This window comes from Ursus maritimus, unplaced genomic scaffold, assembly GCF_017311325.1.
Source record: "Ursus maritimus isolate PB19 unplaced genomic scaffold, ASM1731132v1 scaffold_14, whole genome shotgun sequence".
In the NCBI taxonomy this organism is placed as follows: Eukaryota; Metazoa; Chordata; class Mammalia; order Carnivora; family Ursidae; genus Ursus; species Ursus maritimus.
Window position 1 is genome coordinate 9,455,562 of NW_024423786.1, and position 26,169 is coordinate 9,481,730.

At 46.4% G+C, this 26,169-nt stretch overlaps 1 protein-coding gene across 1 annotated transcript in view; it reads right to left on the bottom strand.

Moving 5' to 3' along the window:
* LMCD1 (LIM and cysteine rich domains 1) overlaps window positions 1–26,169 on the bottom strand; it is a 58,228-nt gene that overhangs the window by 18,938 nt on the left and 13,121 nt on the right. Inside the window, exons 2-3 of the mRNA XM_008697934.2 lie at window positions 10,180–10,268; window positions 4,032–4,287 (exon numbers count right to left, since the gene is read on the bottom strand). Coding sequence (XP_008696156.1) covers window positions 4,032–4,287; window positions 10,180–10,268 — 345 coding nt within the window. The remainder of the gene's footprint in view (window positions 1–4,031; window positions 4,288–10,179; window positions 10,269–26,169) is intronic.

Genomic DNA, 26,169 nt, shown 5'->3' on the forward strand with positions numbered 1-26,169 from the left:
GGGCCCTGGAGACAGGGAGTGTTCCTTCCCCAGGAACCCAGTGTTCCCTTCGCAGCTCAAAGCCCCGGCCGGGTACCGCAGCACCCAGCTGCCACTGGCGGGTGTTCTGTGATGGCTGGCCTCGCCTGGCTGGCCGGAGCAGCGGATTCGCACACCTGCGACAGACTCTGTTCATTGACCCTGGGGAGGGTATCAGAGTCGGCCTCAACACGCCATTCAGACAACCACTGTCGGTTGGTGTGGGCTTGGGAAGGGGCTGATGGGGACAGGGGGCTGGGTCAGAGTCACCTGCCTGTGCCGCTCAGAGCTTGTAAGAGAATCTCTCAGGAATCTCTCCAGGAAGCTGATTAAGGTCATGTTCCCAAAACCTTTAGCAAGAGGTCTTTTCTCAGAGCAGCTGGAAAGGTTGGTTTAGGTTTCAGGTTTTTCACAAGGATCTTTCTGAGTCATTTGTGCTTTACTGTCTGGCTGGGACATCCTGGGTGAAGAGGTTCCCAGAATCGGGCTTTATCAGGAGAAGAATCAAAGGGCAGAGAGAAAAGTGGAAAAGAAAGGTGCTTTATGGGGCACCTGGGTGGCTCAGTTGTTAAGCGTCTGCCTTCGGCTCAGGTGATGACCCCAGGATCCTGGGATCGAGCCCTGCATCAGACTCCCTGCTCAGCGGGAAGCCTGCTTTTCCCTCTCCCACTCCCCCTGCTGGTGTTCCCTCTCTCGCTATGTCTCTCTCTGTCCAATAAATAAATAAAATCTTTAAAAACAAAAAATGAAAAGGTGCTTTATTCCCAGGGTTGGGCAGCAGAACACACATGGACTCTGGAATCAGAAGACCCGATCCCGCCTGTTCTTTCTCTTTCTCCAGCTGTCAGGCAAGGACAGACAACAGGCTTCATGGTACATGTCAATCCTAGTCAATAGTGGCTACTTGAAGTGCTGTGTCGAGGAGGATTCTGAGGCCCAATGAGGGCTCCATGGGAGACAGTGCCCTGACTGACCACCAACGTTTGCCAGGGGTATGGGAGTGGAGGATGAGGTAGGAGTGCCACACCTGCATAGGCTCCTCAAAAGCCTGTTTGCTCTCCCATAAAATGGGGTTATTATGCACATAGGGACTGGTGAGGAGTTGATGATATATCTTTATGTGTATATCTCTATCTATCTATCTATCTATCTATGCAGAATGCTCAATGGATGCTGGTTCCCTTCCTCTTTTCCTCCTGGCCTCCCCCCAAATCCTGGCTAGAGTTCAAAGATTTGCCTAAGTTCCCTCCCTATTCTTAGAAGTCTTCCCTTAAAAGGGCTAATCCAAGATACCTGCTTCTTTCTTCCTCTCCTCCTACCTGTTTGGTTCCTCTGGCCTGGCTTGGTAGGGAAGAGCCTAAGCTTTGGAGTCAGGGAGGCCTGCGTCCAAGGCCTGGCTCTGCCATTTAAGCCACCTATGGGCCAGTTGGCTAGTTGTGTCACTTCTCGGAGCCTCCCTCTGTGGATAAGCATAGTTATAGTACATCCCTAACGGTGTTGGAAAATTAGATGAGACCGTGTATGTACAGCCCTTAGCATACTGCTTGGCACACATAAGTGCTCAATAAATATTAGCCATCAGGTTTATTGTGACTAGTCCTTAAAAGCTTAAGAATTTCTCCGTTTTTCATTCTGGTTGGGAAGGATGGCAGCAAGATCCAGTCCCATTTCCAAAATATAATCAGTCCTGATCACTTGGTAATTAAAAAAAACGTCAGGAGGGTGAATAGGAAGGGAGAACTGTCCAATCTCAGAAAGGCAACTTGCTCAAGCAGGCCAGATGCGGGGCAGACAGAGGGCCCTTTATAGCGTGTGGTTTTATGAGCCAGCATTAATCACAGCCTGACGATGCCTTCCTCTGATTAGTCTGGGGCCAAAGTGTTTGGGGTTTTCACCAGCCAGTTCCTGACGCCCACAGCTAGCTCTTTTACGAGCTGCTTGCTTTAGTTTCCACTGACATCTTGGAGACCTGCTTGATGGCTTACCCAGACCTGGGCGCTGGAGGCAGACCCGCACTCAGAGCTGCCCGGCATGTCCCGGCACTGCTGTTGTTGGACGCCACCCTCTGTGGCCCGGATGTGCCCCTGCCTAGCCCCTCCAACTGGCAAAGGCCAATTAACCATGCTGTGTTTCCTTACATGTAAAATGATTCCTACTTCACAGGGTGGCTGAGCTCACAAACGCTGACATATTCTTTTAAAATATGTCTTCAGAAAGTATAGCTTTTTAAAAAGCATCTTGCCAATCTCCACTTGATCTAGAAGGGATTCCCCCCTCTTTCCCCCATTTAAGCTACAGCTTAGAACTGCACTGCTCAGACTCTCTATGGTGAAGGCTCAGGTTTTTTTGTTTGATTTTTCCACCTATTGCAGAATGATTTGTGGGCTCACTGCATGAGATGAGAATGTAGCTCATGCCACATGAGATTTCCACGTGAGTCTGACCACAGTGGAATTCTGTTCAGTGAGAGGAGGTCTCTGATCACATGCTTGATGTCAGTTGCTACTAAATTTCCCTGACATTTCTTCTCAATTTCTGTACCTCTCCTTGTGGGCCAATCCCAGGATTTTGTGGTGCAGTGTCAGTCCACAGACCACATGTGGCCAGGAGGGTGACGCAGCACAAATACTCATCAAACCTACTATGTGTTCTGCATGGTGCAAGGTGCTGGATAGGATGGTGCGCAGGACCGGCATGGTGTCTGCCCTTGATGATAACTAAGCAAAGACACACATCAGACAACTGCAGCTTGCAATCAAAGCTTCTAAAGAAGCATTGGCGAACTGAGAGAGAAAAAATGTAGCGGAAGGGTAGGTGGCATCTGCTGTAGATTGGGTGGTTCAAGAAGGCCTGCCTGGGACCTGACTGTCAGAAAGACCCAGCCACGCAAAGAGCAGGGAATGGACAGTTCACATAGAGGGAACAGTAAGCGCAAAGTCCCTTGAGAAGGGCAAAAGCCTAGAGTGTTCCGGAGCAGGAAAGAGGACGGTCAGGGCACTGTAAGGTAATGAGTGAGGGGTATAGCTGAAGCTGTGGGAGGAGCCTGTGGGGATATGAACATGTAGGATGCTGAAGCCTCTCCTTTTTTCCCCAGAAGAGATTTAATTAAAATGCCAGGCTTGCATCTCTAAAACTGTAGGACTTTTTCATCTCATTGATTTGTGGAATGCATCTAGGCCCTTGCTATTCCAGGTGTGGTCTGGGGGCCAGCAGGAGTGGCATCACCTGGGAGCGTGTCAGGAGTGTGGCGTCTCAGGCCCAGCCCCAAGCTTACTAGATGTACTTTGGCAAGCTGTGCAGAAGACGTACATGCTTGTTGAAATCTGAGGGGCACTGGTCTGGTCTGTTGGATCCTGAAGGTGGCTGCATGTGGGATGACCTGAGGGGTTAATTGCCCATGTCTGGTGATCCTGATCCTGCAACCTAGAGCTTCTGATTTACTGGTCTGGGCTGAGGCCTGTGCATGGGGACTTGTTAGGGGTCTTTGTCATGGTCAGCCAGGGTGTGACCTTGTCCTTCTCTGGGTGCCTCTTCCTCAGGGTTGTGTAAAGCTGGTTTGGTTCTCCCTTCCAAGCCCAAGAGGCCTCCACTGTTGGAGAGGAGAGAGGACTGTTTCTGTGCTCCTCCACGGGCCTGCAATGGGTATATCCCAGGCCACTCTGAGGGAAGACGAACATCTCACACATGAAGACAAGCACTCTGAGTTTAGAATGATAAACCATCCTTTGTCCAGAAGTGGGGAGCCCAAAGGGAACCATGGACGGCCCTGGACTAGAGCTGGAAGGGCCTTACAATTCAGAGACCCTTCTATCCATTTCATGGATGAGGAAAACCAAGGCCCAGAGAGTTTTCACTTCAAGATCAGATAGCGAGGCAGGAGCAGGTTTAGAACCAGAGCTATTCCTATCATTTCTATAATCTTGCCTTCTTCTTACCCTACCTTTGAAATTCAGGCATGACTAAGATTTACAAGGATAGGAAAACCACCACTTGGTTGGAGGAAGCTGCCTTACCAGTTTCTGGGTGACTCCAGGCGGGGCCCACTCATAGGTGATGGTGTCAAAGGTGGGATCTTTCCCAGTGGCAATGGGATTGGTCATGATCATCCGATTCCTCTTGTAAATCCGGATGCCGTCCCCGCCTTTCACCCGGGCCGTGAGGGTGGAATACTTGGAGTCCATCAGCAAGCGGCCAATTTTCCGATCGTCTTCCAGCTCATTGCTGAAGCAGTGGTCCTCGTGGCTGCATTTGCACGACTTGCATATTTTCCTGGGGTGGGAGGTGAATTGGGACACATGAGATCAACCTCCAGAGGAAAAGAGCAGAGTCTCCTGCTGGTAGCATCTGCCTTTTTTGAAAGCAAGTTCAAGGTTCAACTTTAGTAACTTGGAAGGGCTGGCAGCCGACAAGTGGTAACCTGAGATCAAAAGGCCTCTGGGATTGGGAACTGCATTTGGGAGACTATCAGTCTGTGGGGAATATGGGATGTGACTTTTGCTGGCAAAAAGAACAGCACATTTTTACTCACTTTGGGTATGACAGCAAAGCCTGGTTTATTCATTAGAGATGCTCGAAAGCAGGAGTCTTTATGACCTGTGGGGTAAACCTGGCCCACAACCTGCTTGTGTAAATAAAGTTTTATTGGAACCCAGCCATGCTCATTCATTTACATATTGTCTGTGGATGCATTTGGGCTACAATGGCAGACTTGAATAATTGCAACAGAGACCGTGTGGCCCACAGAGCTTAAGATATCCATGATCTGGTCCTTTATAAAAACGTTTGCTGACCTCTGCTCTAAGGAATTATTGAAATTGTCTCCCAAGATCCATGATCCTTGGAGCTTCAGCAACTTTCAACTCTTTAGCATTCATACTGAAGTTAGAATACAGCTGGAAATTTTCTTCAAGAAATGGGTGGATAGGACCCAGGGGGAAGGGAATGAGCTCAGAAAACCCCTTGGGCTGGAGAAATTGATGTTCACTGGCAAGGCTTTGTGGTGAGGCTCAGAGAAGGAAAAGCATCCTGGGGAAGTGTCAAATTCACTTGAAAGCCGTATGGTTCTCTCTGACAATTAAAAACTAAAGCAACTGGCTGCTTTGTGCCATGCTGTTCAGGTTTCAAAATCCACAGTGTTCCCAGTATAGGGGAAAACCGCTTCCCTCCCTTTCTGGCCTGACACCTGAGGTGTGCTCTATCTCCGTTGCTCTCACGCATGAGATTTAAGAACTTGTTAAGTAAAGTGAGCAACGTCAAGACCTGCAACAGGGATGAGGCAGGCCCAAGCAAGAGACGTGTCACTGCATAGCACAAGACCTCACAGCCAGGCATGCCCAAAGCAATCCTCCTTTTTTCCATCAGTCGTTCTTTTTTTTTCTTTTTTAAGATTTTTAAAATTTATTCATTTGACAGAGAGAGAGAGAGAGAGCGCGCGGCAGGCAGAGGCAGAGGGAGAAGCAGACTCCCGACTGAGCAGGGAGCCCGACTCGGGACTCAATCCCAGGATCCTGAGATCATGACCTGAGCTGAAGGCAGACACTTCACCAACTGAGCTACCCAGGCGCCCCTTCCATCAGTAGTTCTAAACTAAGGTCACACCCCCAGGAGGCATGTGGCAATGTCTGAAGACACTTTTGATTGTCACTGTCACAATGGGGTGCTACTGGCTTCTATAGCGTAGAGGCCAGGAAGGCTGCTAAACATCCCGTAATATAGAGGACAGCCCCCTCCACAACAAAGCATTGTGCTGTCCAAAATGTCAATAGTGCTGAGGTTGAGAAACCCTTGCCTAATATAAAAGGAGGGAGGCCCCAGTGCAACCTTCCAGGAGCCTATAGTTGGGGTGGGAGAGGGAGAGAAAATCCAACGGACACTGTAACAGAGAGTAAGGTTGGGCCCTGTGAGGACTGCACATGCTCGGGCGGGGCGGGGGTTCTGCTGGTCTGAACCAGGGCACGTGGAAAAAGGCTCAGGGTGATAAGTATGGGAGACAGTGGGTTACAGAAGGTTAAACACATTTCTCCAGTGCAAGGCTGATTCTTGTTTTTAATGCTCTGATATACAGCGTGACTTTAAGGCAGGGAGAACTCAGTGTTTCCAGTGTTATCTGAAGAGAAGCTTGCAGTCCAAGTTCACGTGCAATGGGCTACAATTTGAGAAATGGTAAAATCGATGACCTCAAGGATAATTCCAGTATTTCAATACAGAATATGACCCTGAAGATGATGCAGGGCAAAACAAGAAGTCTTTTCTTTTTGTTCTCATAAGAAGGGATTATTCATTTTACAGAATTGGGGCATTTTATTCATAATAAATATCCTCTTGCCTCTCCCTTTTACAAGCCAGGCACGAAGGAGACTATCTCTCTAAGGTAGGGGATAGCACAACCAGTTTACACATGGGGAGTGACAGCAGCAGAGGGGGAAGTGGAAGGCGGAAGAGGAAGGAAGTAAGGGAAAGCCTGGTGTCCCACGAGATCATCTGAGCCCCAATGCCTTCCATGTATGGAGCTGGGTGGGGAAGCCGCCATTTGCTTTTTTGGTTCTCAGGATGCTGTTAGAGATGTGGCAAATGCAAAACATTTTGAAATGGAAAATGTTGATGGATATGAGATGTTCTTTAAAATTGGGTCAATGTTCTTTTGCCCTTTATTCATACCATCATGTTGCCAGGCACTGTTGCTGGGATTCTACAGATGAGGAAGATAACCCCCTACCCCACTCTACTCTTTCCAGGCACCCAGACTGAAGGGGGCACAGACACACCCAGAAAGATCCTCAATCGTATTAAAATGGCTATTTCTGCAGTCTGTCCTGGGCTACCTACAATGCTGGAAAAGGCAAAGCCTTGAACTCTAATTCCAGCCTGAACGCTTGTCCAACACAGGCCCACGGTCAAGTTTCTTATCTGACAGTGAGAGAGTTGGTCTACATCAGGAGTTGGCAAACTACACTCCATTGGCCGAATCTGGTCCATCCCCTATTTTTGTACAGCTTTTGAAGTAAGAATAGTTTTTATGTTGCGACATGGTCGAAAAAAAAAATTCAGAAGAAGATTACTATCTTGTGACACAGGAAAATGATATGAAATTTGAATTTCAGTGTCCTGAAATAGAGACTTATGGGAACATAATCACATTCATTCATTTACATGTTGCTTAGGGATGCTTTCACCTACAAGGGCCAAGTTGACTAGTTGTGCTAGAGGCCATATGGCTTGTCACACCGAAAATGTTTACGAATAGGCTGTTTACAGAAAGTTAGCTGACCCTTGGTCTATTTGATGAGTTTTCAAGCTTTGCTGCACATCTAAATCACCTGGGGAGCTTGGTAAACTTGGAGATGCCCCCCCATGGCCCCAGCTAGTCAGGTTCCATGGGTCAGGAGTGGGATCTGGGCAGGGTACTTGTAATCCTGTTCAGAGGTGATTTAGATGCCCATCAAAGTGCCAGAGTCCCTAGTGGGTGCCTTTCAGGAATTTAAGCAGCTCTGGTTGACTTTCTCTAGATTGTCTCCTGAAAAGCACAGTGGGCAGAGTTACCAGTAAAGATTCACTGCCCCGGGGAGAAGAGGCAGAGTTAACACTGTAATTCCCGGTGTAGCCACCTACACCAGCATGGAGACAGGACCTCATCAGAGGGGGTGCCACGATGAGGACACGGGGAGAATCCAAAGAACGACCCCTGAAGAATGTAAAATTGGGTAATCTGAAGAGCCAGTGGTCTGTCTCCCATTTTTCATACTATGTCCCCTACTTCCCTCAAACTGGGGGTTTTCTCTACTCACTGAAGTCAGTGTGCATTTTAAAAAAATAAAGCTATTAGGATTATGATAATATTAAAAAAAAAAAAAAAGAATCCCTGCAAGGAAGAGACTTTCTGTCGGGCTCTGTCTGAAAAGCCTGGAGTCCTGGACATGTGTGTGCCCCTGCCCTGAAGGGCAGGTCAGCATCCTGAGGATGGCTCAGAAGGCCAGGGGACCCAGCATGTCCATCAGGGAAGCAGGAGGCTGCAGGCTGCTCGGGGAGCCTCCCCTTCTGTTTTCATGAAAGTCTGCTTTTGCCTTCACTCTGTACCCTTCTCTCCAAGTAATTCTACCATCTGCGCCACTAATACTAATTACCATTCTAATTCTGCTAACCATGTCAATCACTAATTTGATTATAGACAGCTTGCCCGAAACTGATTTTAAAGCCAAAAGTGGAGTCTAGAGCACATGGACTCCAATGTTCCCATTTTTCAGATGGGAAGGGTGAGGCTTACAGAAGGGAAGTGTTTGTTCAAGCTGAGTCAGCACGTGAATTTGTCCTGTGATTATTAGTCTAGAGACTTGCTCATTAAAGCAGGCTGGCTGTCACTTCGGTCATTCAAATATCTTTCAAACTACAGAAAGTTGTTTGAGAACTGGAGCATAAAAATTATTTCATGTGGTTTCACCCCTAAGGTTCTGGGACCTCCCTGCTCCAGTATGACATGAATTTAGGTCCCCATTAAAGTTATTCAAACCAAAGACAACACCTGACATTGGGGGCCAGAAGCTATAATCTGCATTTCTCAAGGATCAATTTACTTGACGTTCAAGTCCTTTGTAGAATGGTGGGGGAACGTAGGGATTAAAACAATGCCGACATTCCTGCTTATAGTCCCGAAGAACAAGGCCCAGAATTCCTCTCTTGCCATAAACAGCTAGAAAACCAGACAAAATATGTTGAATGAACCTTTTCAGATGTCAGGCAACAAGCAGTAAGGGACTGATCCTTAAGAGGGGAAAGCATTATCAAACTGAGTTGGTGGGAGCATTCAGCGAACCTTATCCCTACCCTAAGGATTCTAAAAGGAGCTATCCCAGCTGTCTTCGGAAAGCTGATGAGGAGTCAGCATTGTTCTGTGACACCCTGAGGGCAGATTCAGGACCAGGGGGTGAAAGGATAGGGAAGCTGACTCTCCTCAAGCCCAGAAAGGGCTCCAGTGGCCAGAGTAGATGTTCAGGGCATTCCCCCGATGGGGAGTGTGTTCGCTGTGGGAGGAATTTGTGCAGGTGATGGAGTGGGGTTTGGACGACCTTAAAGGTCCCTTGCATCCAGAAGACTATATGAGCTCCTGTGAGGTCCAGGGCTGTCAGGGAATGGAGTCAAGGAACAGTTTTGTGCTTCGAAGGCTTACGACCCACAGTACTGCCAAGTGTTTGAGAGCATGGGGGTAGGTTTCATGAAGACCCAAGTTTGAGTTCTGCCATGTACTGGACATCTCCCTGCTACCCACTCTGAGTTTCCTGACCTGAAAAATGGAGAAAATGCTACCTACTGCTCAGGGTTACTTCAACATTTAAATGTAAAAGACTTGGTTCAGCTCAGCAAATGTTTTTGCAATTGCCCTCTCACAATGGAAGTCAACAACTCTGAGATAAAAACCTCCAAATTTTCCTCCCCCATGGAGTGTCCAAGGAAACCCTCTGGCAGAGGAGACAAAAACTCCCTCTTTGTTATCGTGCCCTACAGAGATTAACCTCTCTCTCCCAGGGCTGCGGGGACAGTCACAAAGGCTGTGCCCTACACACCTCCAGTGGGCGCCCTCCATGTAGATGCTGATGGTGATAGCGCCCAGGAGCTTTGCAGTGGGGCAGCCCTACCTCCGGTTTTCAGAGTCCTCAATGAAAGACAAGAAAAACTCTGCAGATCCCAGTCCAGCTGGGTCTTATGGCCCTGCCTTGTGGGTATGAATGCACGACGGCCTGGTTTTTAAGTCCTGCGGACACAGTGACTTTTACTTCTGGCCCAGGGGCATCTGAGATTAAAACAGGGGCAATGACATAGTATGGGGAGATCAACCACATGCACCAAGCCCCAGGATAGAACAATCCAGAGAGGACCAGGCACGGACTAACAACTGCCCGTATCTTCCCAGTGCAGCCTTGGTGGGCTGAGTTTGGTGGCCTCCGCCTTGAAATGGTGTGTGAAGCACTAAACTCCTTCTCATCTTGGCTCCCAAGGGCTTCTCTGTCATTTCTGAATTAGGCCAAGCAGGAGTGCATTCACTCCGGAGCCAATCCTCCCCGAAACGCATGCATCTTAAGCAGTCCCAGCAGAGAAGAATGACCAGGGGTTCCCAGAAAGGACAGCCAAGAAATGAAGGCCGGCAGAGCCTCTCCTGACAAACTCCGTTACCTCCATGGATGTGGCTCAAAGCCTGAACACGTCCCCTTGCATTTCAAACAAGGCACACCTCTTGCTGACTGCTGCTGGCCCAGGGACATCTGGAAAAGGAGACAGAAAAGAGGGTGTTTTCCTTCTAAAAGTCTTGGACCGGGGATCGCTTGACCTCTAAAAGACTTGGCATGCCAGCAAAGGGATTGTGTGGGGTTCAAAGGGCTCGAGATGAATAAGCCATCAGTTACTGTTTACCAAGAATGGAGAAGACCAGCCAGGGAAGTGGCCATAGGGCAGGCAAGTGTGGAAGGGTGGGGCCCTTCCCAATAAAAATGGAACGAGGTGGGGGCTTTCGGTGCTGTTGCCAGCCAGCCACCAGGGCCCCGCTGGAAATCCCCTGCTAGTGAGGGATCATCTCCTCCTTCTTCCATATTCACCAGCTCCCCTGGTCCACTTGTCACTGGAATGGAATCTTCCAGCGAGTACCTCCTCTCCCTCCTTTGTGATTTATTGATAGGGTGTGATTAAACCAAAGCTACAGGCACAAACAAATGTTCATGCTGCCAAATGTTTATAGCTCAAAGCATAACTTAAATATTTTGCTAAAACACGGAAAATCAGGAGCATTTGAAATCTGGTGGTCCTTTGGAAGGAAAACAACACACAGGACAGGTTTTATTCTTTGTCACCAGCTGCTGCTGCTGCTGCTGCTGTGTTGAGACCCAACTGGCTCTCCAATGGGGTCTTCAAATCAGCAGCATCATGGGAAGCTTGCCAGAAACACAGCCCCTCAGCTCCCGCCCCAGCCCTTCTGATTCAGAATCTGCACTTTCACGAAATTCCAGGAGTTTTTTATTACATTAAAACCGGAGAAGCAGGGGGTTAGTGTGTGGATCTGCTGGCTGAGAAACATACCTACCCCTCCACTGGGGGTGGGGAGGACTTACTACAGTTATGCACGTGTATTATGGTTTTATCAAGAATAAGGCTTCATCAACTCATAAGATAAAGGGATAACCTCCTCACTCAACAGACTGTTGATTCATTTAACCATTTATTTAGCATATGTCAGGCACAGGGATACATCATAGGACTCGGGTGTACCCTAGAGGTACTCAGAGACCAGAGGGAGATGGAAAGACACATACTTATCACCTGCTTCTGGAAGGGATAAGTTTGAGGCAGAGGGAGCTACCTGTTATGTAGCAGAAAGGCATGGACTTTGGAACCTGGGAGACGTGGATTCCAAACCCAGCATCGTGACTCAAAACGCATACTGGCCTTGGACACACTGGGCTTCAGTTTCCCTACTTGTCAAATGGGTACAAAGGTAATATATATAAAGTGCCCGTTCACACTGGGTACTAAAATCTGGTAGTTGGTGTTATTTTGCACGCAGACTTTAGGTGCATAGAGGAAGGTGTGAATAGACCTGTATGGGAAGTCCAGGGAGGCTTCTTAGAGGAGGTGACTCTGGATGGGGGTTATGCAAAAAGAGCAGGCAGAAGAGGAGACGGGGGTTCCAAGATGGGAGAAAATGTGCAAGGGCAAAAAGACACGAGAGGACATGATGGGTGGGATGCTGCCATCTGAGCATTACTCCTTAGTCTCTTTGCTCTTAAGTGGGGGGAAAACAGGCAGTGGAACTTGGGAGACCGTCTGCATCGCTACGGTTAGGATCCGAAGAAGTACACGAGAAGACACACTTATTCTTCACCATATTTCTCTTCTGTACCTCAAATCTTCCCACAGTGACCCTCGCTCCCCATCTCTCACTTGACAGCTGCTGTTTGCACACGTGCTCGCGGACTGCGCTGTTCTGATACATGTTCACAACTCTGCAGAATAAGGGCCGTGCTGCACGCATTGGAAAGAGAGCATGTTCACATCTGCCTGGTCAGTGCTAGATTCTTGGTAACAAAGAAAAACACGAGGATGCTCACCATCAACTCATTGTCCGAAGCTGGGGAGCTTCCCGTCACAGGCAGAACTTTGTTCTCTAGAACCCTGGCATCCAGCACCGTGCAAACCTCCACCTCTACTGCTTCTGACTCTTGTCACCTTGGCTTCTACCAGTTGAAACACAGTGATCCTTTCACGCTTCATGTTTGAGTGATTCAGTGGTTATTTTGGAAGGTATACAACTTATGAATAAGGCTTCATTGTTGGATCATTTTAGAAAGACCCAGAGGCAGCAAAGCCTGGAAACTGAAGAGCTATGTGGAAGCATTTCATAAGTGGCAAAGCACCCTGCGTGCGAGCACTGCTGTTCTTCTAAAGAGTGGCTGATTTAACAGGCATCCTATAAGGGGATTAGTCCTGATGCTTGGCCCAAGAGTTGAGCTGCTGGCTCAGGGTTTGCTTAGAAATAGTGATGCGGGGGCGTCTGGGTGGCACAGCGGTTGAGCGTCTGCCTTCGGCTCAGGGCGTGATCCCAGCGTTATGGGATCGAGCCCCACATCAGGCTCCTCTGCTATGAGCCTGCTTCTTCCTCTCCCACTCCCCCTGCTTGTGTTCCCTCTCTCGCTGGCTGTCTCTATCTCTGTCAAATAAATAAAATCTTAAAAAAAAAAAAAAAAGAAATAGTGATGCGAGGCAGCAGCAAGCCACAGAGCATGGGCCTGCGGGGCAGGGGGCTGGCTCTGTGGTGCCAACTCTGACATTTATTAGCTGTGCAGCTTGAGGCAACTCATTTCCTCTCCCAGCCGAAGTTGCTTCTCTGTAAGATGAGAAAACTGGCCTGGATCGAGGTTGCTAGAATCCTGTTCCACAGAATCCTTGTTCAGTGAGATGTTGCAAAGGGGTTGTTGATGGCTGGGAGCGCGAAGGATTACATGATCAAGTAAAAATGGTGGACACTGGGTGTGTGCAACGGCTTTCACGGCCTCTGAGGTGCTAGCCCATGTGAAGAACAAGACAAGAGGTGGGGAACAGGCAGCTATTTCAAGTGAAGAGGTCCAGGCTTTGGGGTCACAAGGTCTGGATTTTAGTCTTAAATTTGTTCCTTTCTTCTGCGGGACTTGGGCAAGTGACTGGACTTGGCAGAGTCTCTGTTTCTCCCTCTGGTAGTGGAGATAATAGGAACCAACCTGCCTCATGGAGCTACTGTGAGGGTTAAATGGGTTGCTGCAGGGAAAGGGTTTGGCATGCACATATTATGCACTGAGTGTTTGTTCTCCTTGTCAGCACACCTCGTGTAAATGGTCTGAGAGACCCTGAATCAGATGTTCTAAAAAAAATTCCCTTTCCAGCTTCAGAATTCTAGGGAACTTTAGAGGAACTACTTTCTTTTTTTTTTTTTTTTAAATTATTTATTTATTTATTTGACAGAGAGAGACAGCCAGCGAGAGAGGGAACACAAGCAGGAGGAGTGGGAGAGGAAGAAGCAGGCTCCTACCGGAGGAGCCTGATGTGGGGCTCGATCCCATAGCGCCGGGATCACGCCCTGAGCCGAAGGCAGACACTTAACCGCTATGCCACCCAGGCGCCCCTAGAGGAACTACTTTCTAACTCCACACCTCATATACTTTCTTACTGTCTCCTTTGCTTCATATGTCTAAGTGTTGCCTCTCTGACTAAGTGCAGGAAGCAGAGAGTTGGCCTTAGTCTCCATCCTGCTAGTGGGACAATTTCCATGGCGACAGAAGTCCGTGGGAGAGAAAAATAAATGGCCTTGCAAGGAAGAAGCAGATTTGGGCCATCAGGCCACACTTGCTGCCAGTTTCCTGGCCGACTGCTTAACACAATAAATAGCCATTTGTCCCCTACATGTCATTCATCCAGGAACCAGACAGACCTGGCTATGTCGGACACAGAAAATGATGATCCTGTTTATTGAGAAGAGGAAAACATCAACCAGAAACAGTGTTTCAAACAAGATATTCTGGTTTATAAACAGTAGGTTTCTCTGATGTGGACTCTGTCTTGGATGAAAGATGGTGCAGTGGCGGCTCACAGTGGCTCACAGTAGCTGGAAACAGAAGAGCTTAAAAGGAGCCATCACTTTAAAAAAATGGGTTCCTGGAATGTAGCATCTATTCCATCTTTTTTCCTGAGGGGAGATAACATGTTTTGACAATTTTCTTTGGCTTGGGAAGAGTAGGATGTTGTGGAACTGGAATAGCATCAGGGACTTAAAAGGACTTAGGCCAGGAGCCCTGGGGACACAACGGCTGGAGAACAACAGGGCCTCCTCTCCACTTTGAGCATTTCCTTCAGGTGAACCCCCAGGGGAAGTCTTACAGGGGGAGAACAAGGTAGGACAGACATGAAGAAGGGAAAAGAAGAAATGCAATATGGAGTTTAGGAATGGACAGAGGACATGGGGTTAGACAACAGAAACTCCCCTCCCATATGTAACTCGGTTTCCTTCTCTCCAAACGGGTTTTCCCTGCCTGTTTTTGCCTCCACAGGGCTGTTGTGAGCATTAAATCAGATTAAAAGGTTGTTTGTAAAGTAAAATATTTACCATTATTAAAAAAAATTATCCAAAACTTGAGCATAAGGCAGAAAAGTGGGTGGCACGTCCTCTCAGTGTCATATGGTGGCAATAATCCCCTCAATGATTATCTAGACATATTTACTTTGCTGTACTCCCAGACTTGGTGAAGCTACATGTTAATTTGGAGATTTTTGTCTGGTAAAGATACAAATACAAGGAGTTTTTATCTTTTTGAAATAGATAACCTGGAAGGTTATGGTTTATTGTCGTGTTGGGCATTATATCTAGTTATGTACCTAACCCATCAATCTTGTCCTAACATTAAATTGCCTATAAATACCCAGCCCCTCAAATCCTTTTTGAACGGGTCTAAATATCTTATTGATTACTTCATCAACTAATGAGTTGAATAAAATCTTTGCTAAGTTTTATTTTATATTTGCACAGGAGTCGTGATTTTACGTTTTTGGAAATTCTATCTTCTCATCATCACATGACCTCCTAACCATCCCTGGGTTTGCTTTCTGAGCTAGGGTGTTCTGAATCTTAACACTAAATTCTATTCCAAGTCAATCACGCTGATTTGTCTTTTATAGGTAAACTCTATAGGCATATGTGTCATTAAAGATTATTAGCCACCATGCTTTGCTACTTGAAAACAAACCCTTTCCTCCCTACCAAGGAGAGACGTGGAGTAAGGGCAGTGAAGGGTGGGGTGAGGTGAACATGACAAGGTCCGGAAAAGAACTTCCATCATACACAGAAAACAACAATCCAGAAACTCCTCTCCTGCTATCACCAACTCCAAAATGTGAACAGCTTAACAATCCATGGAGTGATTTTACTTACTGAAGCATTCTTTTCCTGAACACTTGACAACCCTGTGGAGTGTAATAATTGTTCCTAATCAACAGAGGATGCATGACAGAGAGCAGAAGCAACTTGTCCATTCAGAATGGTCTAGACTGGAGATCCTATGGAAAAGGGGGGGGGTCTCCTCACTCTACCCTTATCTGTACTGGGCTTGAAGCAAAAATGTTATAGCTTTCTTAATGATTCCGACTGAGCTAACATTTATCGAGTACACCTTATGTGCCAGGCATCTGCCAAGCATCTCATAATATTTATGCTTGACGAGAGGTACTTTTTGTGACTTCGTTTTCAGATGAGGAAGCAGGCTCAGAGAGGTTAAGTCTCTTTTTCAGGATCCAATAGCTAGTGAGTGGTGGAGCCAGGAAGTGAAACCAGGCGGGTCTCACTTCAGAGCTGTGCTCTCCTCTAATCTGCTGTGGTACTTTCCACTAAGGGTACAGCACTTGACAGTTTACAAAGTGTATTTACATTCCTTATCTCACTTGGTTTTCCCAACAACCTTAGGATGTAGACACTTTGCATTTGGCTCATGAAAAAAAAATGCTCATAGAACTGATGGGATTTGCTGCTGCTCAGGACATAATTCACACTCATGTCTTTGGAATCCAGATCCTATGATTTCCTACCACACTGGGAGTCTGCAGACCTCAGACAGCCTCCTACGAGTCTAGCCTTGACTCTGGGCATCAGGCCAGTTGGATCCAAACAGACGGGACAGTGTGTCTGTAGGAGTGGGAGGTCCCGGGTTAGGGCTGGGGGCAGCAGGACAAGGCCATGATCACCTTGGTCCCAAGATTTCTACCATCCAACCCAGTTCTGCTAAATAAACTAAAGTACAGATGTTCAAGGCAATGGACAGGTCTCAGAGGCAGCTGGAGAGGCAGTGGCCAGAGGAGAACATGAATCAGAACCACAGGCAATGCCTATGGCAGAAAAGCACCAAGGCACTGGCTTCCCCCCTGGAAGCCCAAATGAAACACAAGAGGTCATGTGTGCTTAGTACCAGACCAGGGAGCTGGAGCTCATGCTCCAACCCCAGGCCTGCAGATGACTGGACAGACAGTGGCTTGGGGTCAGCATGCTGAAAACTGTCTTCTAGAAACTGCTACCACTTAAAAAAAGAAGAAAACCATAATAACCAAGAAGCAAGTCATTTCTGGGTTTATTCCCAACTCTTAATAGTTTGTTTATATTAAGGATACTAGCACCCATCTCATTGTGAAGTTGTATTGAGCTGCCTTTAAAAGGATAAACATTGTTGAGTGTTAGATGTCACGGGGCTCCCATGATGTGGTCCACCTCACTGGGCCAAGTGTATCTATTTCTACTTCCATATCATCTACTCCTTCTACCCAGTACTACTACTTCTCTTTCCAATCACCCGAGCCTCTTACACTTCTCCTAAATATACACTGGGGTTTTGGTACATGCTCATCTAAACCTCAGAGAGCTCACCCCCACCCACTCTTTAGGGACCAGTCAAGTCCCATCTTTTCCATAATAAAAATAGTTAATAGCAGCTGTAACGAGTACTAGGCTTTGCAGTTTCCTAGTCACTGTGCTATGCCTGAGCTCAGGCAAATCTTACACCACCCCTTTGAGGTAGGGGTCTTGTGGTGGTTCGCAAGGTGTGGTCCCTGAGAAGCACCTCAGAACTTGTTAGTAGTGCAAATACTCAGTTTTCACCCCAAACCCACTGACACAGATACTCTGCATAGGGCCCAGTCATTGCTGTACAAGCTCCCCAGGTGATTTGGACGCAGAACTGAAGTCTGAGAACCACTGATCTTTGCTGGCATCCCCAGGCAGTGTATGAAGTAGCTGAAGGGAAACCGATTCTTGGTTGGCCTGAGACTGAGTCAGAGCCTGAATGTAGGACTTTTTGTGCTGAAACCAGGAAAGCTCTGAACCAACCACGATGTGCTGGTCTCCCTAATTAAGACTATTCAAAGAAGTCAAATTAAGGTGCTGGCGCTTAGATTTGAACCCAGGTTTCTCTGAGTCCTCAGTCTCCATTTTAATTAAACCAATGCACCATAGGTGATGCCAGGAAGACTTTCCCAGATATTTTGGGGTGCTTACACTTATTTCTCAAAGAGCTCCTATAACTGTAGAATTACAAATGCAGTTGGAGCCAGGAATTAGAAAAAGAGTGTGCCATGAGTTGATACTTTAGTAGGGGGATTTGGCCTGGTCTGCGTGTGTTTGGAGGTAGTGACACTCTGATTAGCCTAAAGATCAGCCGGGCTCTAGCTAATAGGAAGATTCTGGTCTTGCAAGTCTGGCGTGAGCCTGATATTCCAGTTCTGCTGACCTCCCAGCAAAAGCTGCTGCTGCCGGTCTGGGGACCACACTTTAAGGAGCAAGGGGCTACATCAGAGGTTCCCAAACTTTTCTGCACATTAAAATCACCTGGGGAGCTTTTACCACTTCCAAATTCCAGGCTGCATGCCGGAGCAATTTAGCCATAATCCCTGGGGATGGGCCACAGGCTGCGGTCATTTGTACAGACAAGTTTGGGAACAACTGGGTCTCCCCATTGTACCCTCAGCCACTACAACGTGGACTCTGAGGCTCTCATCTCATTGGTTCGACATCTTCTCCCACATTCTACTTCCAGACCACCATTCCATACAAGGGGTGTTTTTAACAGCACTCCTGACTTTCGTTATTTCATTTTGGTCCCTTCTTCCCCTGGCACAAGCCCGGCTCACAGGCTTTCATGCCAAGTGCAGGAACTCTCTTAACAGTTAGACAGGAGGGAGACAACAGCCCTTCCTCTGCTTCTAAATTTCATTGGCTGCCTGGCTCCCTGAGGGACTCACACTGATGTTGAGACCCTTTGCCAGGCCTGAGGTCGGGGTGGTCCCCCCCTAACCCAAGTAGGGACTGAGAGGTCCTGCCAGACAGAGGTGCCCAACCTAGGACCCCTACAGCCCAGATGGTCACATGCTGCATCATGGAAAGTTGTCCACTCCCCTGCCCCCCCTTAAGAAATGTGAACATTTTGGAGAGTGTCCTGGTTGGGAAGTATAATGAGAGCCTTACATCCACTTCCCCATTCAAAAACCCCATGGTCTTGACAAGGTCTGGACTTCTTCCATTTTTTGAAGCTCCCCAATGATTGGAAGAATGAGTTGCTAAACAGCCTTACAAAATCTTAACAGAGTAATGAAATCAGTACACTAGTATAATAACTGCCCATCCTTGATGTCAAAATGACATTTGTGCCCTTCCTGAACACAAACCGTCCCTGTGACATGTCCTGTATGCTACCAGAGATAGAGACTGGGGCCCAGGAGCCCAGGGAAGCTGGCTGAACCGCACAGACTCTTTCCAGTCTGTCTGCTCTTACATTCGGGGGACTTTGGGCATCCTGTTCCATAATGTATATTTATTTTCTTTTCATGTAAAATGGGCATTCCCTATCTTGCTCCCTCCAATCTTAGGCACAACTATTGCTCTGTGTTTGTCTTCTGGCTCCTGGCTCACTCCCCTCCCTGTTGATGCTTGTACTCTTCCTGGGGAAGCCTCAAGCTATGGCTTCAGTTTGTGGCCAAGAAAACCCTGTTTCCCCAAATAGGACACGAAAACTGGGATTTGTAGCCCCAGTCCTGGAGGGTTCTATTTTTTATCCCACTTGGCCTTAAGATGGCTGGCTTAGAATATGGTACGCCAGAGAAGTGAGCAGACCTGGCTGCTGGTGGTCTTACTTGTTCGAATTTCCATTCTGCACTGACTGACCTATGCTCTAATGCCATGCAAATTAGCCATGGAAACAAGTTGGGGTACAGCACCTTCTAAAACCAAGCAAGTCTCACAAAGGCAGCCACAAAGACTGTGTCTACATCAGAGATCATATCTGGGGGGCATGAATATTCTTCAGGGGACTGTGTGTACATGGATGGGTGTGCAGATGTGGGTAAATATATGTGTGGGAATGTGTCCAAATCTACTGTTTCTACCCCAGGGTTGCTCCTTGGGCACTTCTAGTCTCCTGTCCGGACAAGCACAGACGTAAAGAAATCACTTCAACTTAGATACCCTTTTCCTGAATTGTGTAATAAGGATAAAAATGCACAGACTAAACAAATTGAGATTAGCCCAGCCGATCTCGTACTCAGAATTCTATGGACGGAAAACTTGTTCTTTTTCCTTTTTGTTTTTAAATACCAATCTTATTTAAAGCAACAGAAAAGGAAAACATTTGGTGGGTGATGAGCTGATGGCAGAAATGCTTGAGTTGTCAGTATTTCAGGGTACGGATTCGATTATCTTTCCTAGTCAATGGTTTGTGTGTATTAAATTGATTCCATGGGCCAGCTGTGGTTGACAGAGTTAGTCTGATGGATTTAGCCCAGGATGTTAGGAGTATCTAGTGTCCCAAACAAAGTTTTGCACAAATGCCCAACAAAAGAGTACTTTTTACTCTCTACTAAGAATTTTTTTTTTTTCCTCTTCTGTCAAGATAGTTTGTCCAGGCTTGACTCTAGAAGAATTTGTGTTTGGGACAAAATACACTATCCTTCCCTTCTCAACACATCATGTTTCACAGGTAAAATTAAGTGGAAATCAGGGCAGCCAGCGAGGAGAGACAAATTCACAGAATCCAGCACATGCTAGAGTATGTGGGAAGTTAGCAGAATCCCTGGTGGTCCCAGCCCCTTCGGGGTGGTGAAAGAGGCCTGTCGCTCCCCTGTCTCCCCCACAGCTGTCCCTGAAATGGGTCCCAATCCCTCTGTTCAGGGTGCTTGATGAACAGTGCCCCTGGGGAAGTTCTGGAAACCACTGGCCAGTAACTCCTATCACTTCTTCAGGAAGCTCTCCCCTCTCCCCTCCCCTATAAGCTCCTAACTGCCATGGAGGACCTGTTACACACCCTTCCACATGCATGCACACACACACGTGTGCATACATCTCCACACGCACATGCAAACACAGCCCTCTATGGAACGATTCTATACTTGTCATCATTTGTTTGGTTCTGTCTTCCCCTCCAGGGAAGGAAATTATTGGGGATTCCCAAGATTCACATCATGTGTGAACAAAAAGGGTTAACACAGCTATGAAAACTGAGTAGAAAAGCAAATCCATATGTGGACAGGGAAATATGAAATGAAAGGTTTCTCTGTTTAAGACCCTGCTCTAGCCTCCTTCCCCATCCCCCCTCCTCCTCTTTCAGGCAACCTTCACTGACTTGAGGCTGGTTCCAGAAAAGCAGGAATGCCCAGACCCTGGGCCATGAACAGAGTAGGCACACGGAAGCCTGCCTTTGGGCAACAGCTGATCCCATCCGTAACTGGCTGCATCCTGAATATCTCCTCCCGAAGAGAACGAGCAATTGCTATCAACCCTGTTGTCAGGCTTGGCTGGCTGAGTCTGTTCGTAATGTCTACCTCCTACCACATCATTACTTGGCATAATGGAGCAGACACTGTCGGAGCTCCGCTAGCCGAGATAGGGGATTATCTACTCCTTTTTCTTCCCTTCCGTCTGCCTTTTTGGTAATTTTACTCTTATTATTTTTAGCACTTTCATCAAAAATAGGCAAAGAAGCAGTAAGACTCAAATTAGTATGTTTTCCAAGGGTTTGCAGCTCTTGGAAAGGCCTGGTGTGAGGGAACTTTGGCCAGAGGAGCTCTAGCCATTCCAGGAGACAATGCACATGGCTGGGCTCCTTTCCCCCTCGGCACTGGCCTGAGCCCTTGAAGGTGGGCAGCCTCGAAATATTCATAGAATATCTCTTATCTTTCAAAGGTGAGGAGGCTGGACTCATTTTGAAGAAGAGGAGTATGGAACAAGACAGAAAGTTCCAAATCCTACATTGAGCAGTTGATGGCAGGCTGATGGCATCCGTGTGATGGCAGGGCATGAAAAATGCAGGAAATCATCAGGCCCTGCTCAGGACTCTGACTCCTTTGTTTGACATTCCTTTGGCAGAGCAAAAATGATGTTGACCAAGGGAGGGAGGAAACCAGCCTCTGCACCACCAGCTTCTTGCTGACAGCTGATGGGTATGTGTGGTTGAATCCAAAGCAGGTCCACAAATTTTATGTATGAGGGACCCCGCTGGACTGAAGTGATAGGATTTTTAGGATTGAACTAATATTTTCCTTTGACACCAGCTCCCTTTGAATTAGCTACAGACGCTGCCCACTGACAAACCATTCTCTCCCGTTTTTGAGAATTACCTGTTTTTAGACAAGTCAGCCCATTATTTGGGGGCACACTGCTTATTTGAAATAGGCAGTGGGAGGAAGGTCTTCCTACCTCCCCCCACGTGCAGACTTTTTAGGGATCTTTTGAGACCACTAGGTTCCCAAAGTGTGGGCATTGTTTTCATTGACTGCGAAAGGGATTCCCATAGCGTAAGAGTGGGACCCGGCATTTCTTGCCAAACTGTTTCCAGAGGCTCTAATGCTATCTTTTTAAAACTTGTCTTTTTTCTTTCATGGATAGGCCCTGCCAGTTCTTGGGAAGATGTAAGTAAAGCCACGAGTCTCACTATGAGCCAGAAGTAATCCAAACCCCTTGGGAATTTTATCAGAGATTTACCAAGTGGTTTGAGGGAAGTTAAGATAAAAGAAAATAAAGTCCTTGTAGGGTTTCTTTACTCTCCCCTCCCCCATTTCCTAAAGGAGAACAGGCTGTTGGTGTCTCCAGGCCTAATACCTTCAGGCCATACTTGGAAATTAAAATCTAATTAGCTTCACGGTTCTTAGGTTTCAGCCCTTAGTAGACTCCTTCTCCAGGATAAGACTGCCAGCTTGAGGCTGGCAATACTGAACTTATTATATCTCCCCAGTTTTATTAGACCCCTGATTTTAGCAGTCTAATGTCTTAAGAACATCTTCCTATAAGGATGTTAATTTGGTATGTGTGTGTGTATGTGTACTTGTGTCTGAATTCTTGTAGCATTACTGATCTAAGGATAACACACTTTTATTGAGTTAGTTGTGAAAATGGAGAGACTTAGCAAACCAAGTTGGAGAATTTTTAATCTTGCTTATCTGAATCTTAATATCGTAATAGTAAGTGTGTCATGTAAAAATACAGCACTGTTATTAAAAGTCTGGAGGCTTTGCTTATGCAAATGATTCCTGCTGGGAATCTCACATGTAAATTCTTAGGTTAACTGATGACCGTGGAAGCCTTGACACACACACACATTTCCTTCAGCCAACTTTGGTGCCTTGATGTTAAGAAACCACTTGTGTTTTGAGTGCCTCTAGCAAGATGGTTTCTTGGTTTAAAACAAGTACCCTTCTTATAAATGACTTCCCTCTTCTTTATCTTCGCATCATCACGTTTTCTTTTTTTAAAGATTTCATTTATTTATTTGTCAGAGAGAGAGAGAGGGAGAGAGAGAGAGAGCACAAGTAGGGGGAGCAGCAGGCAGAGGGAGAAGCAGACTCCCTGCTGAGCAAGGAGCCCCGTGTGGGACTCCATCCCAGGACCCTGGGATCATGACCTGAGCCAAAGGCAGATGCTTAACCCATTGAGACATCCAGGCATCCCTATCATCATATGTTTTTCAAACTAACGTTAAATACATTTTCAAATATTTCATCCTTCCCTTGATTTTCCCCCTCCATAATGAACTAGTTGTACATACTTTATACAGTGGAATTCTATCTTTAAGAAAAATCTGGCATGAGGAAATCATAGATTCTTAGAAATGAAAACACCTTAAAGAGTATTTAGGTAAAGTTTTTCTAAGCCTAGTTTTATGAAACAGAAATTAGCAGATGGTCATTCACTTTGCCAATAACTCACTTTCAAGGACTCACCTTTGCAGCTCATCTAACACAATTAAAATGTAAAATCAGAACTACAGAAGCCAAGTCACTTTCCAGAAAATGATCTCTTGAATAGTTTTAGGATATTCATTTAACCATATGCCCCAGCAAAGATGCCACGTTCCTCTGAGCCTGCCCATATGCAGTACTCTCTGCTTTGAACATTTCTCTCTCCCTTCACCTGACTTCTATTTGTCATTCAGGTACCTGTCTCACACGGTCTTAGAAAACCCTCTATTTTGTACCGCTTTGTAGTACCCATCATGATTGTAATGATTCAATCCTGAATGGAACTCTTCAATGACATTCTCTCCTGCTAGACTGTAAGCTCTATGGGGGCAGGGTCCCTGTGTAGCGAGTTTATTGCTCTAACACCAGTGCCTCAAGTACTGCCTTGCACAGAGTAGCTCCTCAGCGAACATGTTTGACTAGCTTCTTTTATAACACTTTCATTTGTGCCTTCGATCAGTGCTTGTTCCGTGTTAATGTGAAAAGCTATTGCATAAAGGTATCCTTCATCCGAGGCTGATGCCTTGTGGGAAGAGTTGAAAAAACAAGAATCCCGCTGATTTCCTAGTTTCAGGGATTCTAGCCTCCACTGGTTGCCCGACCCTTTTTGGCCCTCCTCAAGGGCTCCCGCCTCCCCTCTAAGGTTCTAGCACTGGTCCTTACCTCCTCTAGATTCTCAACATGCTTCTCTCTTAGGCATTGATCTATTCGAATGGCCTTAGGTATTCTCTATGGCTCTCAGTGTTACCTGCAGGAGTGTTTTCAGCTCCTGAAATCTCTTTGTGGGTAGACTGATGGAACCGCACTCTTACCTTCTTTGCCACCAAACTCACTGGTTCTCCCCTGTTAATGTATTCCTGCCGGTCCAGTCACCTAGACCTGTGGTCTGAATTCGGGTCAGTTATTCAAGGCAAGTAGACATGGAAAGAAATGCTCTTCTTTTTGGGCAGAATCCAACTTTTCCTCTTTGAGGGGCCCATTTCTAGTTTGTGCCATCCCGTCTGTGGTGTACCCCTGAAGGTAGGAGATGCTCCCTGGATGGGAGAGCCATTTTCTGAAACTTCTGGAAGGTGACTCATCAGAGAGAGAAAATCAGACTTCTCTAGAGCAATTCAGAATTTAGCAACCACAGGCTACTCTATGAAACAGAATATATACAAGCACTGGGAAACTGAAAACTCAGGTCAGCCCATGAGAGTCGTTAAGCTCTGTAGACTTTCCGTGGCGTTTCTGGTCTTGGCTCATTGCTTTGGAATATCCCTTTATCCACTTCTGCCCTTGAAATGATTTGCTGGCGGGGCACTGGGGGAGCACCATTCATGTTGGAGCTGGAGGAGTTGAACCCAAGCCCTGGCTACCTTATCACTACCCATGTGACCCTGGTGAGCAGTTTCTGCTCTCTGAACCTTGATTTTTTTCACCTTTAAAATGGATCATAATTCCTACCAGCTTCATGGGGCTATTGTGAGAATCAAACATGATACTGCATGTAAGATGTTGAGAAAATTGTGAAGTGCTATAGAGATCAGGGATAATCGAATATTAGGTGTTTATGAAACCCTATGAATTCTGTCCTCAATACACCACCTGTGTGATTATTTGTTTTTCTTTAAACAAATTACTTAAAAAAACTTACTTCTTGAAAAATAAAAACCTTACCCTTAAAATGTATTAAAACAGAAGGTAACGGTAAAAAATACAAAAATATGAAACATCATTGAGTTCAAACTAATACCATTGTCTTTTAAAAGGTCTGAGCCTGAGGGCTACTCTCTTCATGGCCCATCTTTCTGGAACCCTACAAACATGTTACATATAGATAAGAAATGGCATAAAGGGAAGAGGGAGAGCTGTGGATTGAATTTCATCCATTTAATTCATGCTCATCATCTAGCTATGTCACCAAGGCAATTTATTTAATCTCTCTGAATCTTACTCATCTGTAAAATGAGATTTCTGTAAACATTAGGAAAAAAAACTATGTACCACAGTGCCTGGCCCATGGCCTGTGCTTGGTAAGTGCAGTTCATATGCCTTGTGCAAGAGAGGAGCTTCTATTTTAGTCCCTCATATCAAGGGCAGAACTTAATGAAAGTTTTTTTGCAATTTTGCTTCTGAGGAGTATGGAGTGACTAATAAAACCGAAGAGGGCCATTTGTCAACTAGCAAAGTAAAGAAGTGAGTTAAAGTGATTAACCATCCAGATTTTAGAAAGGTGGGAAAAGTACCAACCAGCAAAGCAATTTCACCCAGCTAAACCTTGAAGAGACTTACCCACTCTTTCAAGAGTGTTCGTGGTGTCCAGGGCTAGGCTAAAATTAATAAAGCACTGAGAGGTGGTGATATTAAGTATTTTTTTAAAAAAGGAGTGCCAAATCTAAGTTTTCGGGATGAGAAGAAATATGATGGGTCCAGGGCCTTCTCAGAATTTCTTGTACTTCAAAGAGCATGTACTTGGCAATGATTCCGCTACTTTCCTGAGTTTGGTCAACGTGGCTGAGGGAAGGCAAAACTCTTAAAATCCACACAGATGGAACTTTTCCACTGGCCCTATTTTGGTATAAATATTCATCAAGGACTAGAAACTTAAAGTCGATATGGGTCTGAGCTATGAGTGGTTTGGACTAAACTTCAGCCAATTTTCAGTCGTCCCGCTGGCTCTTGTCTCTCAGGAGGGCCAACTCTCCTGAGATGCGGCTGCTGTTGTCCAGAGACCTGAGCCAACTGCCTCCCCAAACCATGGAAATCACTGGAGTTTGTTCTCAAGAGACTTTCAGCCAGAAAGAGGGGGACCTCAAGGGTCAGATGAAGGTTCAAGTCAGTCGTTTGAAGGAAGGAAACAAATCAAGGTTTGGCTCATCCACCATCCTAAAGCCAATCCTTTCG